General features: G+C 36.1%; 1 protein-coding gene across 2 annotated transcripts; it reads left to right on the top strand.

Annotated features, from left to right (window-relative positions):
- The first annotated feature begins 11,548 nt into the window (after positions 1-11,548).
- On the top strand, positions 11,549-17,905 carry LOC149563835 (uncharacterized). 2 transcript variants are annotated; one of them, XM_089826963.1, is made up of 2 exons: positions 11,549-11,725; positions 15,112-17,905. In XM_089826963.1, exon 2 carries the CDS (start codon positions 15,249-15,251, stop codon positions 17,601-17,603), a length of 2,355 nt encoding a protein of 784 aa, XP_089683089.1. In that variant the 5' UTR covers positions 11,549-11,725; positions 15,112-15,248; the 3' UTR covers positions 17,604-17,905. The 2 variants fall into 2 exon arrangements, with proteins under 2 accessions (XP_089683089.1, XP_089683088.1); XM_089826962.1 differs by having other exon boundaries at positions 11,549-11,729.
- Positions 17,906-18,532: the final 627 nt, after the last annotated feature.

Below are 18,532 nucleotides of genomic sequence, written 5' to 3'. Positions count from 1 at the left end.
TGTCTTTTTGACCATTCAATAAAGTTAACTATTTTTTTACTAGTATAAAAGCATGCATTAATTTAATAATAGAAATATCCATGTTTAAAGAAAAAAGGTATTGGACCACACCAAAATAACAACTACAACTAATTTATGTAAACCAAACATACATCATAGTTTGATCTATCATTTTCAACCTTCATAAATGGTAGACAAATTTACATCATTTACCCCTTTTATAATATAACCCTATATTGACATATTCAACTATATGCTACTATAGAAAAAATGCAAGTGTCCATCTTGATCCAAGAAAGAACAAAAAACTACACAAAAAAAAAAACATAACTTTTTAATTGAAACTTCCTTTTTCTTCTGCAACTCACTCATCGAGTCATTCTCTAATGTAAATTTCAAGAGCTTCCTCCCCTTCTTCATTATCTTTGCCCCAAAAATCTTCCAGTCTTATCCTTCTTACATAGGAAATCTTTTAGGGTGTCCCATTCTCATCTTTCCTCTTTTCACTAATAACACTCCACTAGATAAAATGATAATGTGGTGGTTAGAACTCTCATACATGAAACCATTCACCACTACTTGAAATGAAACCTTTGTCTAGCCTTGCCATTTCCAGAAGGAAATGCATACTATTAGTCAAATTATCCTTTACTCATATTTTATCACCCACTACACCTCTTCCTTTGTCCCCAACTTGAAGCGTTAGACAACGAAAATGACCGTGCAATATCTATATTGCAATGATAATGATACTTGGACTTCATATATTCCTCCCTGAAGAGAATTTAAAAAATCTACACAAAGTGTAATGTCCCCTTTCTAGCATTCATAGCATGATGTTGTCGTTAGCCTATTTCCCCACAGTCCCGTAGGCTAACTAGGACATTAAAGGGGCTTAGAGGCCATTTGGCCTAGACAGTTTCAGTTGCAGGTCTTTCTGAGGGGTTCTGGGGCAACTTTGGGCATACTTACTATTTATAGTAAGTCATCTTAGACATGGCCAAACATTCAGTCACAGTGGTATGTCGATGGTAATTGTTTAAAATTGACAGGAAAACTTATTTATCATTGATAAGATTTGTTATGCATTGATAAAGCCATTTTATAAAGTTAAATTTAAATATTTAACTTTATTAATGCATAAACTATAGTTTGTGGGAAATATTTAAATTAAAAGAGTTCCCTTTATTTTTATAACACATTGGAGACATAAGGTACATAAAGGGACTTATGTTTTATCCCACATTGAGAAAATGAAGGATTGAGCTCTTGTGAGAACACTATAAAAGAAATGGAAGACCTTTTTTTTGTATGCTTGGATGAAGATAAATGTTATGTTGCTAGATATCTGATTATCGGGCTTGGAGGACGAAATCCCTCTTTGCTAGCATTCTCTTCGCTGTTGGAAGACACAGTCAGGAGGATCAAGGGTGTTTTCACTTCAGGAAACACACTGGGTTTCATCTGGGGCGTTCGCATAAAGAAATTTACAAGGATTTGAGGTGCAGATCTGAAGTTAGTTATTGCTATAGTGCTGCATGAACAGTATTTTGCTACAGTCGGCATGAACAATATTTTGCTACAGTACGGTGTGAATAGTGTTGGTATCAAGTTTACTTGTTTTTTCGGCTGATTAGAAGTTTGGAGGGCTGTCGACCACATCTGCAAAATACTACGGCAACTAATTCCAGGTTTCTTCTGTCAAATTTTGATACTTTGCATAATAATTGTTGAATACAAGTCTGAATAGTTGTTGCAGCCTTTAAGGCAGCTGTAAGTGCACATCTACATTTAAAAATCACCCTTTTATCAGTAGATTGAAAGAGTTTCCAAATTTTTCATATACTGTTGAATGTGTGCCAAGTGTTTGTGAAAATGTTATGATGTGTATTATGCATTTTAATGTCACTTCATAGTTGTTCGTAAATCTACTCATTGGAAAGCAATTTATTGAGGAAATCAGCTTTATGAGTTTGCATACAAAGTGTTTGACAATATTCCTTAAGTTAAATTTTTACAAGTCAAAGTTCAAATTAGGGGAGGATATTACAGTGGTATCAGAGCTATAAGTCCTGCCATCCTGTGGAGGTCTTATAGGAAATTTGGAACTGGCGGATAGAGGGGAAAGTGTTTGATGAAATGTCAAAAAACTAAAATCAAAGCATTTATGTTTGAGCATGCGACAGGGGCCTTATAATTTTCGCAATACCAGAGCAAGACAAAGTAGGAGTTCAGACCTGCAAAGCAAACAGTCTAGTTCATCCGTACAGGGGGGTATAGAATCCAGTCATAGAGACACAACGGAGGTATTCTTTGATCAAGATAGCAATATGGGTGACCGAGATGACAGGAATACAAGATTAGGTGGAGGCGGGAATACCGGTCTAGAGCCTGGAGAGGAAAGATTCTTACAGTTATTAGAGACCTTGGTACAGGGTCAGCGAGTAGCAGAACAAAGGGCACAGGAACAGAATCAGAGATTGGATCTTATGATGTAGATGATGGCTCGTCAAGTGGGGTTGAATGCTAACATGGGTGGAGGAAATAATTAGAATGGTAACAATCAGAATGGAGATGAACAAGTTGGGAACAATTTCGGTCATGCACCCCAGCGAGCTAGGACAGTGAGTTCAAGGCCCATGATTCCTACATTTCCTCCTAGAGCTACAGAGCAGCTCGTACCAGAGCCCCAGATTACTGATATACAAGACCAGTTGAGGAGAGATTGGGAAGCCGGAGGGCCAAATTTTACTGCTACAATTACCTTTAGGGAGTATATGGATGTGCGGATGAAACATATGCCACATGGACATGACGGGAACCAGAGCTATGAGCTACGAAAGAAAGTAGGGAGACTTGAGTTACCATATTATGATGGCTCAGGAAAGTCTACAGCAAGAGCTTGTGTTCAAAAGCTTGACACATACTTTGAATTGAACCCTATGCCCAAGGAAGAAGCTATTAAGTACGCAGCAATTCATCTGGATGGGTTAGCACACGAGTGGTGGCATCATGGTATGGTCACTATGGGACATGCACACATTACCTCATATGTGGAGTTTACAGAGAGGCTGATTGAACGGTTTTATAGGAAGGATCCAAAACTCCATTTCAAGGAGTTAGCTCAACTTAAACAGTGGGGATCATTGGAAACATACATTTCAGAGTTTCAGAAACTTGCAGTGTTAGTAACAGATGTATCTAAATAGAGGATACTAGTTCTATTTATGGATGGGTTAGCTGATCCGTTGAGAGGGTGGATTAAAGCTCTCAACCCTCCCACTTTGCAGGAAGCCATTAAGAAAGCTCGTGACATGGATTCCTCTTCATCTTTAAAAAATAAATTCCAGGCAAAGAGTTTCCCTTCAAGGAAAGATAAGGACAGGAAACCTTTTCATAAAGAGGTTCAGCTAGCTAAGGAGGAAAGTAAGAGGTTGGACAATGAGACACTTAATGATCTCAGGAAGAAGAAGCTTTGTTTTCATTGCAGGGAGCCTTGGGATTTGTCACATAAGTGTCCATTGAAAGCAAAAGCTAAGCAGATGGAGTACTTTTCAGCCAAAGAGTTAGTAGATGGATATTCAGAGCAGTCATCCGAATTAGATGGAGATGATGATAGTTCTTCACAGGAGGAAGCACGCGGTGATAGCACGATAGCTTAGTTGTCAAGTATATAGGAGGCCATCACTTTCAGAGTTAGGGGAACCTTGGATGGACAGAGAGTTGTGGCACTCATTGATACAGGGGCGACACATAACTTCATTGATGAGAAGTTTGTGACACGCAGAGGGCTACATACAGAGGAGCATAGGGGATTTAAGGTGATGGTTGCCAATGGCTTCAAAATTGAATGTACCAAGAAAATCTCCAACTTGCAGCTTCGTTTGGGAGATTATGACATGACAGGAGATTTCTTTGTGGTCAACATTGGTGATCAGGATATGGTGCTTGGGATGAACTGGATGAAGTCTCTGGTAGAGTTTACATTTAACCTTGAGAAAATGGAAATGAGGTTTGAGGCAAATGGTAAGAAGATAGTGCTCAGAGGTTTGTCAGATGGGAGACTTTGAGTGGTGTCACTTAAGCAGATGCAGAGTTTCTTTAGACATGATCAGGTCCAGTGGGCAGCAGAGTTTAGAGTAATGCCTGAGATGACAGAGCAGCATAAACAAGAGTATCCACCTGATGTACAAAAAATAATAACCAAACATACTAAGGTTTTTGGTGAGATACCTCCAGGGAGACCCCCGGATAGGGGAATCGAGCATGTTATTGAATTAGAGGAAGGGGCTAAGCCAGTTATCATCACACCTTATCGCCATCCAAAGAGATGTAAGGATGAAATAGAAAAGGCAATTAACGAGTTGATTGACATGGGCACATATGGCCAAGCAAAAGTCCTTTTGCTTCTTCAGTAGTATTGGTGAAGAAGAAGGATGGTACAATGAGGATGTGCATTGATTATACGGAGCTAAACAAGAAGACAATCAAGAACCGATACCCTATCCCGCGCATCGATGAGCTTATTGATGAATTGCATGGTGCATGCTACTTCTCCAAGATTGATTTGAGATTCGGCTACCATCAGATACGGGTTAGAGAGGTGGATGTGGAGAAGACAGCTTTTAGATGCCACTATGGACATTTTGAGTTCTTAGTCATGCCCTTTGGGTTGACAAATGCCCCTGCCACTTTCCAGTCCTATATGAATAGAGTGTTCAGAGATCAGTTGAGGAAGTTTGTGTTGATATTTTTTGATGATATACTGATATACAACCGTACTTGGGAGGAACATTTGAAGCATATTGATACAGTGCTCAATATTCTAGAGAGGGAGTCATTATATGCCAAGATGAGTAAATGTGAGTTTGGGATGACGAGTTGCTCTATCTAGGGCATATTATTAGTGCAGGAAGTGTTCAGGTTGACCCAAAAAAGATCAGGGCCATTCTGGATTGGCCACCACCGAGGAACACTTCACAACTCAAGGGATTTCTTGGGCTTTGTGGGTTCTACCGCAGATTTGTGAAGGGATTTTCACAGATAGCAGCACCACTTACAGATTTGACACGGAAAGATAGTTTCAACTGGTCAGAGAGGGCTCAGGATTGTTTTGACAGGTTTAAGGAGCTGATGAGTACATGTCCTGTTTTAGCCATTCCAGATTTCACCAGGCCCTTTGAGCTGCAGTGTGATGCCTCGGGAGAGGGCATAGGAGCTGTTCTCATGCAAGACAAACATCCCATCGCATATGAGAGTAGAAAATTATGAGGTGTGGAGAGAACCTACAACGTCTACGACAAAGAGATGCTAGCAATCATGCACGCGCTAGCTAAGTTTAGACAGTACTTAGTGGGAAGCTGGTTCACAGTAAAAACAGATCATAATAGCTTGAAACATTTCCTTGGACAGAAGGACCTTAATGACAGGCAACAGAAATGGGTGAGTAAATTACAGGCCTATGATTTTGACATAGCCTATGTCAAAGGGAAGAAAAATATTGTTGCAGATGCCTTATCTAGAAGGCCTCATTTGCTTGCTGTTGGGATAGTCATGGATGATTGGAGAGAGATGATCTTGGCAGAATATGCTAAGGATAGTTGGGCATCTAGCATTATTGAGGGAGCTATTCAAGATAGTCGATACACTGTCGTAAATGATTTGATCATCTACAAGGAAAGGATTTATTTAGTACCCGGGTCTGCTATGAAGCAGAAGATTTTGAGGGCATTTCATGATTCACCAATGGCAGGACATCCCGGATTCTTTAAGACATATCGACAGGTGAGAGAGCACTTTACTTAGAAAGGACTCAAATCAGAGGTGCTTCAGTTTGTGAGGGAATGCCCTGTGTGTCAGCAGAACAAACAGGAACATTCTTTTCCAGGTGGTTTACTACAGCCCCTACCCATACTAGAGAAGAAGTGGGATAGCATTTCCATGGATTTTATCACAGGCCTCCCCAAGGCACAGGGTCAGGATTGTATCTTTGTTGTGGTAGACAGATTGACAAAATTTGCACATTTCTTTGCAATTTCGTCCACATATTCAACAGCACAAACAGCAGAACTATTTTTTCGAGAGGTATTCAGACTACATGGGATACCACAGAGCATAGTCAGTGACAGAGACAACAGATTTATGAGCCACTTTTGGCAGGAGTTGTTCAGGTTATGTGAAACAGAGCTCACTCCGAGTACCAGCTACCATCCCCAAACTGATGGGCAGACAGAGATAGTGAACAAATGGGTTGAGGGGTACCTTCAAAACTACATTGCAGGAGAGCAAAAGGCTTGGGTGAAGTGGCTACATCTAGGGGAGTACTGCTATAATACCTCTTTCCATATGTCTATTCAAATGTCCCCTTTTATGGCACTATACGGGTATGATGCTCCTAATTTTTTGGATTTGTTATTTGGGGATAGTAGGGTGCCTAAGGCCAAGGATACTTTGCAGGAGTGCCAGGACATTATGTGATTCTCGAAGAAAAATTTGCAAAAAGCACAAAATTAGCAGAAGCAATATGCTGATCAGCACAGGGTTGAGAGGTCTTTTGAGGTGGGAGATATGGTGTACCTCATGTTACAGCCATATAGACAGTCCTCTCTCAAGAAGAGTGGAGCAGAGAAATTGAAACCACGCTACTATGGACCGTTCAAAGTAATCAGGAGAGTGGGCGAAGTAGCTTATGAGTTGGAGTTGCCTGCAGACAGTAAAGTGCATAATGTGTTCCATGTGTCACGCCTTAAGAAGGCATTGGGTCACAATGTGGTGCCTTCAGTAGTATTGCCACCTCTTGATGATGAGGGAAAGCTTATCTTGGTTCCCGAGGCCATACTTGACTCCAGGGAGAGGGTGCTTCGCAGGAGGACTATCAGGGAGTATCTAGTGAAGTGGAGGAACCTACCTGTCGAGGATGCTACTTGGGAAAATGAGTAGATATTGCAGCATCCAGAGCTGAAATTGCTTGAGGACAAGCAATTTTGGGAAGGGTGGACTGTAATGTCCCCTTTCTAGCATTCATAGCATGATGTTGTCGTTAGCCTATTTCCCCAAAGTCCCGTAGGCTAACTAGGACATTAAAGGGGCTTAGAGGCCATTTGGCCTAGACAGTTTCAGTTGCAGGTCTTTTTGAGGGGTTCTGGGGCAACTTTGGGCATACTTACTATTTATAGTAAGTCATCTTGGACATGGCCGGACATTCAGTCACAGTGGTATGTCGATGGTAATTGTTTAAAATCGACAGGAAAACTTATTTATCATTGATAAGATTTGTTATGCATTGATAAAGCCATTTTATAAAGTTAAATTTAAATATTTAACTTTATTAATGCATAGACTATAGTTTGTGGGAAATATTTAAATTAAAAGAGTTCCCTTTATTTTTATAACACATTGGAGACATAAGGTACATAAAGGGACTTATGTTTTATCCCACATTGAGAAAACGAAGGATTGAGCTCTTGTGAGAACACTATAAAAGAAATGGAAGAGCTTTTTTTTGTATGCTTGGATGAAGATAAATGTTATGTTGCTAGATATCTGATTATCGGGCTTGGAGGACGAAATCCCTCTTTGCTAGCATTCTCTTCGCTGTTGGAAGACACAGTTAGGAGGATCAAGGGTGTTTTCACTTCAAGAAATACACTGGGTTTCATTTGGGGCGTTCGCATAAAGAAATTTACAAGGGTTTGAGGTGCAAATTTGAAGTTAGTTATTGCTATAGTGCCGCATGAACAGTATTTTGCTATAGTCGGCATGAACATTATTTTGCTACAGTACGGCATGAACAGTGTTGGTATCAAGTTTACTTATTTTTTCGGCTGATTAGAAGTTTGGAGGGCTGTCGACTACATCTGCAAAATGCTACGGCAACTAATTCTAGGTTTCTTCTGTCAAATTTTGATACTTTGCATAATACTTGTTGAATACAAGTCTGAATAGTTGTTGCAGCCTTTAAGGCAGCTGTAAGTGCACATCTACATTTAAAAATCACCCTTTTATCAGCAAATTGAAAGAGTTTCCAGATTTTTCATATACTGTTGAATGTGTGCCAAGTGTTTGAGAATATGTTATGATGTGTATTATGCATTTTAATGTCACTTCATAGTTGTTCGTAAATCTACTCATTGGAAAGCAATTTATTGAGGAAATCAGCTTTATGAGTTTGCATACAAAGTGTTTGACAATATTCCTTAAGTTAAATTTCTACAAGTCAAAGTTCAAATCAGGGGAGGATATTACACAAAGAGAGGGCCATCCAATTTGAAAACACCCCTCATCCTCTTCTTTAAGATCTTTTCTAGGAATGCCACATGTTATTTTCATGTGGTTGAGGTGAAGTTGGCTTTCATTCTTAGGGTACAAGCATCTTCTATCCATTGTTCTAAACATAAACCTTAACACTTTTTCTAGCGATTTCACTGGAAAGATATCACTATTTTTAATACGATCTCCCATTTCAAGCACCATCATTTCTCCTTTATTTACACTAGATATCTCTACAATCAACGATGTACAAACTATAATCTATTTCAATGAGATATCTTAGAAATCATCCCATGTCTACTCCATATGATTCTCACAAAATGATTGTAGACACCTAAAAATCTTTTAGAAAATAAAGTATTTTTATTTTCTGAAAAAAAATTCCTGATGACATCATCATTTATTAATTAATTAATTATTTAATTATTTAATTTATTTTTATGCCATTAAATCCCTTTATCTTAATTAAAAATATTTAATTAAGGAATCCCTCCCAAAAATGTTTAAATCTTATTTAAACATTATTTCCTTATTTATTAATTATTTAATTAATAAATTAACCAAAAATCCCAAAATAAATAATTTATTTATTTTTTGTCCAAAACTTGGCCAATTTCCTTAAGACCACTAACCTCTTCCGAAATCTTCTAAATCCTTCTTTAATTTTGATTAAAGGCTAATCCCATCATTTCCTACCCCTAATCCCAACTCAAAATATTTAATTAAGATTAAATATTAATCCTCATATTTATTAAAAATATTTTAATAAATATTTCCTCAACCTAAACTCTTGAAATAAATAAAACTTTATTTATTTTCTAAAAAATCTTATTTATCCTCATCCTAAAAGCCTAGACTCTTCTAGAAGATGTCAATTCTAATCCTAAACCCCCCTCTAACCTTGTCACATTCCCTAAACAAGGTTAGCCAACTCCTAAGCTAATCCTAATACCTCTTCTAATCATGTGCACAACTTAAGCAAGGGTTAAGACTTGCTAACCCAAGCCAAAGTCAATAATCTCATCCTCCTCCCAACCACCTCTAAGCCAAAGTCAACAATCTCATCCTCCTTCCAACCATCTTTATTTATGACCCAACCATCTCTATTTGACCCAACCATCTCCATTTATGGCTCAACCTCCCTCATTACTCCTTTGACCAACCCATATCCTACCCTCTCACATCCAATCACCTTGTGACATGTGTCACCTCCTAATTGGCTTTAAACAAGCACAATCCATGTGCTCCCCTTTGAGTGCATCCTAGCCCTCCCTTACCATCTTGCCATCCTTGCATCCTGACTGTCCATCCTTCCACCCCTTGGCCTATAAATAGAAGCCTCTCCCTTCACTAAAATCATCCACTTTTGAAGCAAACTTATAATGCTATTTTGAGAGCCTAAAAACTACCAAAATACTATTATAATGCTGAAAACCCTCCATACCTTAATTGTTGAATCATTCATCCACACTCATATTTGATTATCACTCATCCATTTAGACCTTGAGCACATCGTGAGCATACATCCACTATCCATCAGGGACATAGCTTCGTCATCATGAGAAGCACTTGAGGAGTTTACCATCTTTGGTCTACTTTCCTCAATTTTGTCTTCTTTGGTCCTATCTTAAGTGTTTATTTGTTTTTAGTATTGAGAATGCTTTTTATAGATTAGTGTTCATTTTACTCTACTAAAATAGGTGATACAATGATAGCCCAACTTGGACACAACATCCTCCACCGCATTCCCCTATCTTTGAAAGTGTGAGATTTTTCATGCTTCAAATTCAATTAAACTATTTCTAATCATTTTAATAAATTATTTATTTTCCAAAGTTTTCCCTAGATTGTTGCATTAATAACAAGTGTCATATATCGGCTTAGTACTTGCCTTTAGTTTTAGTATAAATCTAATTTTTATTTAATAAATTTTATATAGTATATAGAATATTTTAATCAATATAGTTATAACTTTTTATTGCATGTATATCATATGTACTATTATAAATAAATTATAATATCAAAATAGTAATATTTTAATGATAATAATATATAAGAGTATTGTTAATCTATGCAAAAAAAAAGTCTAAAAAAATATAATATTAAAAGCATAAACATCTAAATTAACCTATTGAAATATAATAGTGTTAAATATTAATAAACAACATTAGTAAAAGACAATCTTAAATTCATGAAATCCCACTCATATAACTTATTGAAATATAAAAATATTAAATATTAATAAATAAAATCCCACCATATAAGAGTTAAAATGATTCATCCAATTAAATGCAAAAAGTATTACAAAAGTACTTAATAAGAGAATTAGCTTTCAATGCAACTTTGAGACTAGTCACTAACATGTTTTTGCCATTTGGTTCACCAATAGTATTGCTCCTCTTAACATGTGACCTTGAAAGACCCAAATTACTCTTAGATTCTCCACCAAAGTTAATTTTGACCCATCCTTTGCTAAAGTAATCCATTCAACAAGTTTCTTTTTTTTCTAACTTGTAAATTAACCAAAAAGATAATTAAAAAAAAATATTAAAATTAATTATATTATATTTAATTTTATTCTTTTATGTTTATAATTTAAATTTTATTTCCATTCTTTTATATTTTAATTATATATTTATTACTGGTTATTAAATTCTATTTTTTTCAAAGACATTATATATCAAATAAATACATATAAAAAGACCAAATACAAATACAAAATTAAGATATACAATTTTCTCTTTTATATAAAGAACATAGCTATTCTTCATACAAAATGCACTATTGTTCAAATTTTAAAAAATAGAAAATAAAATAATTTTTAACAAAACTTTCAACATTTATTCATCATGATTTTCACTAAATTTTCACAAGTTTGATTTTTTAAAATTAATATTATAAATAATTCCCACCATTTTTTATCATAAATATATTAAAATGTATTCTTGAAAAGCACTAACAGACAACATGGGGCTTGTTTTTTATGTTGCCCGGTAAAATTGCACTGATTGTCCTCCCAAGGTTACATGATTACCGGCGACCCGGCAACACAATTATTGCCCATTGTGCTGAAAAGGTTCCCTCACAAAATCCCAATTTAAAATCAAATAGTAAAATACGAAAATCAAGGATAATTTAGGGAAACAATTCTTTTAAATGAATACTTCACGAGAAACTATGCAACGTCCGCTTATTTCGGCGGCGCGCACGTCTCGTATTTTCATTAACGTACAATTCCCATTTGACAGCCATAAAAAAACATTTCTAATTTCATAAAAACCACTACCTAGTTGCCAACGTCTATATCTCTATCCTTTTCTTTTTCAAAATCTTTGCCTCCCTTTGCTCTGGTTCTTCGCTCTAAGTTCTTTCTTGCTTAAACCCTATTCCAAGCTTCAAAATGGCGGATCAGTGGACTATTTGGCGCAAGGCTGTGTTAATAGCAGGGCCATAAAACGTGGGTATGTCTCATTTCTTACTTTTGGTTACGAGTGTATACGTAGTGTCACTTCTATGAAAATTATTGACCTCTCTTTTTTCTGTAAATGCTTATGAAAGTACCTCTGAATTGCACCAAATTGGTGAGGTTCTGGGCTCCGATTAACTGTTTTAATTTTTTTTTGCATTCTTTTTTCTTGCAGCTGTGCCACAATGTGACTATTAATGTTTGAGCCTATTAGATATTTTTGTAGAATGAGCTGATTGTTTAGTGATTTAATGTTTTTAAAACGCTGAAATGTTAATTTAAGCACTCGTAATAGTAGTTTATTTTAAATAATTTTCCAGAAGAGACCCACTTTGACTTAGTATTAAGCGGCGTCTATTTCGTATCAAGATTTTGTGCTTGGAAAACTGGTGAAGGGAATGGCTGAAATTATAAAGATTCTGTGTTTATGCATGGTGCAGAAATGATAGTAATCAATCCCTGGGAATCAATACCCAGAGAATTCCCAGAGATTTGTGTAGATAACCCGGGTTCAAAACCCCACACCTAGATAAAGTTTCGTCGCCCAACCCTGGCCCCCAGCTTTGCGATTGAGTGCCCAAATCAGGCGATCCGAATTATAAGGGGAGGATCCTAAGCATAAACAAAGCGGATTTTTTTTTTTGGGGGGAAATGGAGAAAATAAGCTTGAAATTTGAAGTGTTAGTGTCTCAGTGTCAGACATTAAGGAACAACAAAAAAATATGTAGGAATTATCATTGGAGAGTTCGAGCAAAAAGAAAAGTTGAACATGTCAAAATTTCCGTCGCCTGCTTCTGTAAATGAAAATGGTTTTCTATTTAAATACTTCCAACATAAGCCATTGTTGATCAAGTGAAAGCAGTTTTAGGATGTCATAGTTATGGTATAGTTAGAGCATTTCAAAGAAAACATTTAACCTTTAGGAGAACAGCTGCAATTTGATTTTATTTTAATATCATACTATATTTTTTCTCAAATTTTCCGAATAAAACTTCGTCTTCATTGCTTTTAATGTTTTGAGTCTCTTTTGTGATGCTTCCTCTCAGAGCTTTGGATATATTCATGTTTTTCCAAGTTTGGGGAAGAGAGAGTGCTCTCTAAAGAAGAGTATCAAGGTTTCTAAATATCAGAGAATTTGGTGTAAAGGGTATGTAACAGGAGGTTGTTATTCCTCTCAAAGCTTTGGATATATTCATGTTTTTTGAAGTTTGGGGAAGAGAAAGTGCTCTCTAAAGAAGAGTATCAAGGTTTCTAAATATCAGAGAATTTGGTGTAAAGGGTATGTAACAGGAGGTTTTAATTTCAAATGCTATCTCAAAAATTGTTTGTCAGTTAAGATTTTATTTTTATTTTAGCTGTATGAGGGAGTTTATCCTTTTTTAACAAAGTCGGAAAGAAAGCCCACGTTGACTCTTTAAAAGCCAAACCACTTCGGCAGCTATAAACTGCAGCCATTTGAAATATTTTAGCCATATTTGTGTGCAAGGACAACACAGCTACAAGTAGTTTAAAAACAAGAATTTTAAGTTCTGTTCCTTATTAAAAAAATTGATGGGTTTGAATCGGTTCAGTCCTTAGCTCTCTTCCTTTCAGAAATTCAGATTGTTATTTCTACTAGGGTTGTATTGCTTTATCTTTATCTTGTTCCATCCTACCAGGGTTATATTTCTAGGATTGTCCTCTTCGGGTTTAGTTCATTGGCCCTCATCATTCCAAATTGCAGTTTCACTTGCGCTCTCTTCTTTTCATATGTTATATATACTTAGTCATATAGCTATACCTTTATTGTGTGTTACTTATCTAGGGTTCGACCATTTTAGGTTTACGTCGTTTTTATACTTTTTTCTTTATTTTAGTTTATTTACTTCGTCAGCTCTTGGAGTTCTTTTAGCTCTCCTAATTTTGCTGCTAACCTATATAGTATTGAGTTCCCTGGCAATTGTTATAGACTTTTGAAATTTATTCAACGAGTCACACGATATAACCCCAAAATTATTTTTAAGCTTTTGTCATCTTATAATTAGCAAATCTTGCCCACCAGTAGATCAGGAAGTTAAAACAGAGCTATAAATTGGTCATTATAAATGAAAATAAATCTTTTTCTACGAATGGTGAAAAGTTACCTTGTGTTGGCTGCCCACCAGAGAGCCCTCAGGGCACTATTAGGCGAAAAATTCCATAAATAAAACAACATTCAACAGAAATAGATAAAGCTTATATATATATATATAAAGAAAGATAGTAATTTAATTAGTTCAAATATTTTATGTGATCCTGCAAATTTGCAGTTGTTGAGAGATGCTTATCGGAGCTGTTGGATTGCATCTGTGGTAGATAATTTCACGCATAATACTAAAAAAACTTCAACATAAGCATGCATATGATGACCTAGAATATATAAAAAGTATCTGGAATAAAATAATCTGTTACGCAAGTTTTAATGTGAATTACTCTGCTTTCAGGTTATCCAAACTGTAGGAAAGCATGACAATGATTTTGTGGCATGAACAGTTAGGACGAAACATATTTCCGATTCAGCTTTTAGTTGAAATCACGCTTACAAAATCCTAACATTATGTATCTAGAATGCTGTGCAATTCATTGCTCTCTTGTAAGTTCTACAATTATGTAGAAACAAAATCCTAACATTGATATCTCTAGAATGCTGCACAATTCATTGCTCTCTTCAGTTTGAATTTGAAAACACATGTTCTATGCTTAAGCTCGGGAGATTCTCCAGAGACTTTTGCGTACTTTTGAAGCCTTTTATGGTATTTGATGTAGCAAGATGTCAAACAAGAATGAGAAACATGTTAGACTAAAGTATCCTGGTACTATTTTTTTGCCCAGAAAACACTGCATTGAACTTAAATCTTTTTAATGAGAAAAAGGGCAGTGTTAAATCTTGCATGTAGCATAGTATGTCCGTGGATCCCAACTTATAGTTTCCAATGAAACTTAGAGAATAGCCTGGAAGAAACTGCAAATGATATAGAAATGGAGAGCTATGTAGTTATGCTTGTATTGTTCAGAGATATACAAAAGAAAACTTGGTTTATCAGGGATCAACACGTACGGATGTGTTCTATTCAAATGAAAATGCTATTTAATTGCTTAAAACATTGACTAAATGCTGGACAATTTTTTCTGTATCATTTATCATTGTCTGAAAAATATATCACATTTCCTTCCATTTCTACCCTACAACAAACCGGCAATCTAACTTAGAATATTCAATAAACTGGGTGCTACTGCCATCTAAAATCATTATACTTGTATTAGGCTTCCTATTGTTTAATTCTTTTTTTTTAACAGAACTGGTATCTTAGAACTATCAGCAGTTGTGGAAAATTCTGATACCTATGACTCATTTGCAGGACTTAAGCAGGACAACATAAAGAATCTTTGTGGGGGTAGGTATTGCATGGTGTAAACAAGGTGATTGCTGATACACTCAAGTGCCAAAGGGAATTGGAAACCTAGGTCAATTCAAGAGAATTCTTCTACCCATTGTATGCATATGATGAGGCTGCTAAAGGTCCAGATAGAGGATGGCAATTATAGCCCCGGGGCTCTTTCTGATATAAGCAATCTGAATATACGTCAAGACATTTTTGATGTAAGTAAGGAATTGGGGTTTGGAGAGGAGGAGGACTGGATGCCTAACACAGATGTTCCTTTGAAGAAAGAGTGCAGTGCTGGATTACCTGAAAAAAAAAGCGGAAATTCTAAAGAATCTGCAAGATGTAAACATGCTAAGGGTAGTAGCAAAAGCATTGCAAGAGATGATTTAGAGGCTAATGATGAAATGGAAATGATATCTTCAGATGCTCAAGATTTATTGCAGAAACAGCCTTTACCGACCTATTCCCTACAGAAAGAGATGAATGATGTTACCTCCAAAGCTGTTAGTGTTGCAAGAAAACCCTTGACCGGTACTGATGTAAAGGTGAAGCAGTTTAAGAGTCAAATAGCGAAGGAAAATATAATTGAAGGAATCAGTGAGAATGGAAATGTTGAGCATCTTGTTCCAAAGGTTCAAAATGTTGTCAAACTTGAGATGCTGATGAATGAGTTACAATTGAAGACGAAAGCTGATAGGAATGATAGAGAAATGGGTCTATTTGGAAATGAAAGCACAGAGAAAAGTAAATTTCAAACAGAAACAGTTGATATGTATCAGAATGAAGTTCAGGTGCCAACGTGTGATATTAATGTTTGTCACGTAGAGAAGAAGGCTGCAACATGGGAGGTCTTTGAAACAAAGAGTGAGGCAGTTCACAGTGAATTGAAACAGCTGAATAAGCAGGAAGAATTACCTTTGCAAATAAGTAATAACTGTGAAGCAACTATTAAAATTGCTAGTGAGGATGAGGCATTTCCTTTTAGTCAAAACAAGAATAATGAGTTTTTAGGCCTTGAAATTCTAGAATTATGGAAAGAAGATATGACTGGACACAAGGAAACCTGTGACAGGTTGAAATATTTAGAGGAATTTTTAATTCAGCTTCACAGGGAAGCTGCCAAATTAAATTCCATGCTTCGAGCAGGTTCCATAAAAAACACAATGTCCATACTCATCAACTTCTTCAAAAGATTGGCACAATTACAGCTACAAGGTTCTCAGCAAATTTCTGGTTGTCATAATCTTGCTAGGCAGTCATTCAAAGTCGAATTTATCAACAAGTTGAGAGATGAAATGCAGCAATTAGAAACTGAAAAAAATAGGCTGGAGGATGAACTGAATCTGGTTACGACGAAAGCGAGAGAAGATGAAGAAAGGAATGAGGCTCTATGTATGGAAAAGGAGAGACATTTTGCATCTGAAATTGCAACTGCTCAACAAAAGGCACGTTGCCTACTGGAACACAATGAGAAATTAGAATCTAATCACCTTCAGGAACGACATCACTGGAAACATGAAATAGAGATGTGTAGAAACGAATGTAAAGACAAACAGGAGTTCCTCTACAGTTTGTTAAAAGAAAGGGAAGAGAAGTTAATGAGAGAGAGTGAAATATGGTCAAGGCTACTGGAAGCTAAGGATGGAGAGCTAGATGCTATGAAAACTGTAATAAAGAAAGTTGTGCATTCACTAAAAGCAACCACAAGACATCTTTATGATGTGAAAAGTCACTTGATAACACAAAGGAAAGATCCTGTGAAAGACAATGAAGAATCTTATACTTGTTCTGTTGGGTCAGCTTCTGAGTTCCAAAAGTGGAGTGACTTTGCTGAAGTGGAAGACTGCGGGCTAGAGATGCCATTGCTTCTTGAAAAGCTAGCTAAATGTACGGAGACAAATATTCGTAGACTCGGCGAGGATATCAGGGAAGAGTATGACAGAATGGAGAACGAAAAAAGTGAGGCCAGGTTACTCATTATGCAAGCCAAACAGGACAAGTTGAAGAATGAAGAACAACTTTCAGAAAGAATTATTTTGATGGAATGCCTTAGAGGAGATATAGAATCGAAGGAAGCGCGTTTAGATTGGGAGAGGAACCAACTTCAGATGTCACTAAAACTGAAGTCTGAAGAAGTGGATAAACTCAGAGATGAGTTGTACTCTGAAGAACAGAAGGCTCTAATTATGGCGCAGAAATTCCAAGGTGAAATTGCAATGATCAAGAGAGAGCTTGAAAAAGAAAGAAGAGAAAGGCAGAAAGATAGGGATCTGCACCTTTCATCTCGCCAAAAGATGGTCAATGAAATACTAGAAAAAGAAGTTGTCTGGGAGAAGCAAATAAAGGGATTGACACAAGATTTTTTCAATTTAAAAGAGCAAAATTTCAACAAAGATCAGGAAATTGAAATGCTTAGGGACGAAATTGATGAGCTACTTCAACATTTTGATGCTGAGAAGAGATAAAAATGCATGGGCTCAGAGCCAGGACAGGGAACTAAAACATCTAAGAGTAGATATGGATCATGGATTAAATTCAGCCATCATAGAAGCTGTTGACAGTTGAACAGTGGTGACACTCGAAGGAGTTACCAGGAAAATGTAGAAATCACATTAACAGCATAATGGCTGGATCGTTGACTCGAAATGCTTTTCATTTCTTATTGAAAAGCGCCTTGAATGACTGACAAAGAAGTTTGTTATTTGCTTTATCTTATTTTTCGTCTATAATTGAGTTCAGCATAAATCAACTCTACATCTTTTTACCATTTTGTGCATGCAATTGTTCTGGTAAGTTCAAGTTTTAAATTGTTTTCAGAGCACATTTTAAGTTCTCGAGACCAATTTTTCTTAGGCAAAGAGTACATACATATCATTGTCGGTAATGATTTTCTCATAATTACAGGCATCAAATTTAAGGTTGGGATGCCTTTTTTAAAAAGACAAGACACATCCATAGATGTACAAACACAACTTTGGAAGCAATTTTTTTGAGAAAAGGTTGCTAGTTATCGGATCTTGCTCATTGAGAACTCATCGCTGTACCTGTGAAGAGGTTAGGATTATTGTTCAAGTTATATCACTCCAACTCATAAATTATATGATATGTGATATCAGATTTCTACTATCCATAATTTAAATGCTATCGTTTTTAGTTTCAACTGTGTGAGATTTTGTTTACTAATAAATATTATACTATGGGATGATTCTGTTTGTTTTTTAAATCAATGTTTAGTGAGTTTCATTAAAATAATACACACTAGAAACTAGAATCAATAGTAATTAAGTTATATGATTTTTAAGTGTGTTCAAACCTTTTGTGAAATTTATTATATGATTACATTTGAACGTACTTATTAATTTAAAAAAATGCAACAAATATTTTGTTTTCTGAT

This window comes from Cupressus sempervirens, chromosome 4, assembly GCF_028749045.1.
Source record: "Cupressus sempervirens isolate cs-2001-9-10 chromosome 4, ASM2874904v1, whole genome shotgun sequence".
NCBI lineage: Eukaryota > Viridiplantae > Streptophyta > Pinopsida > Cupressales > Cupressaceae > Cupressus > Cupressus sempervirens.
Note: the sequence above shows the minus strand (reverse complement) of the source record. Positions and strands in the feature narration are given on the sequence as shown.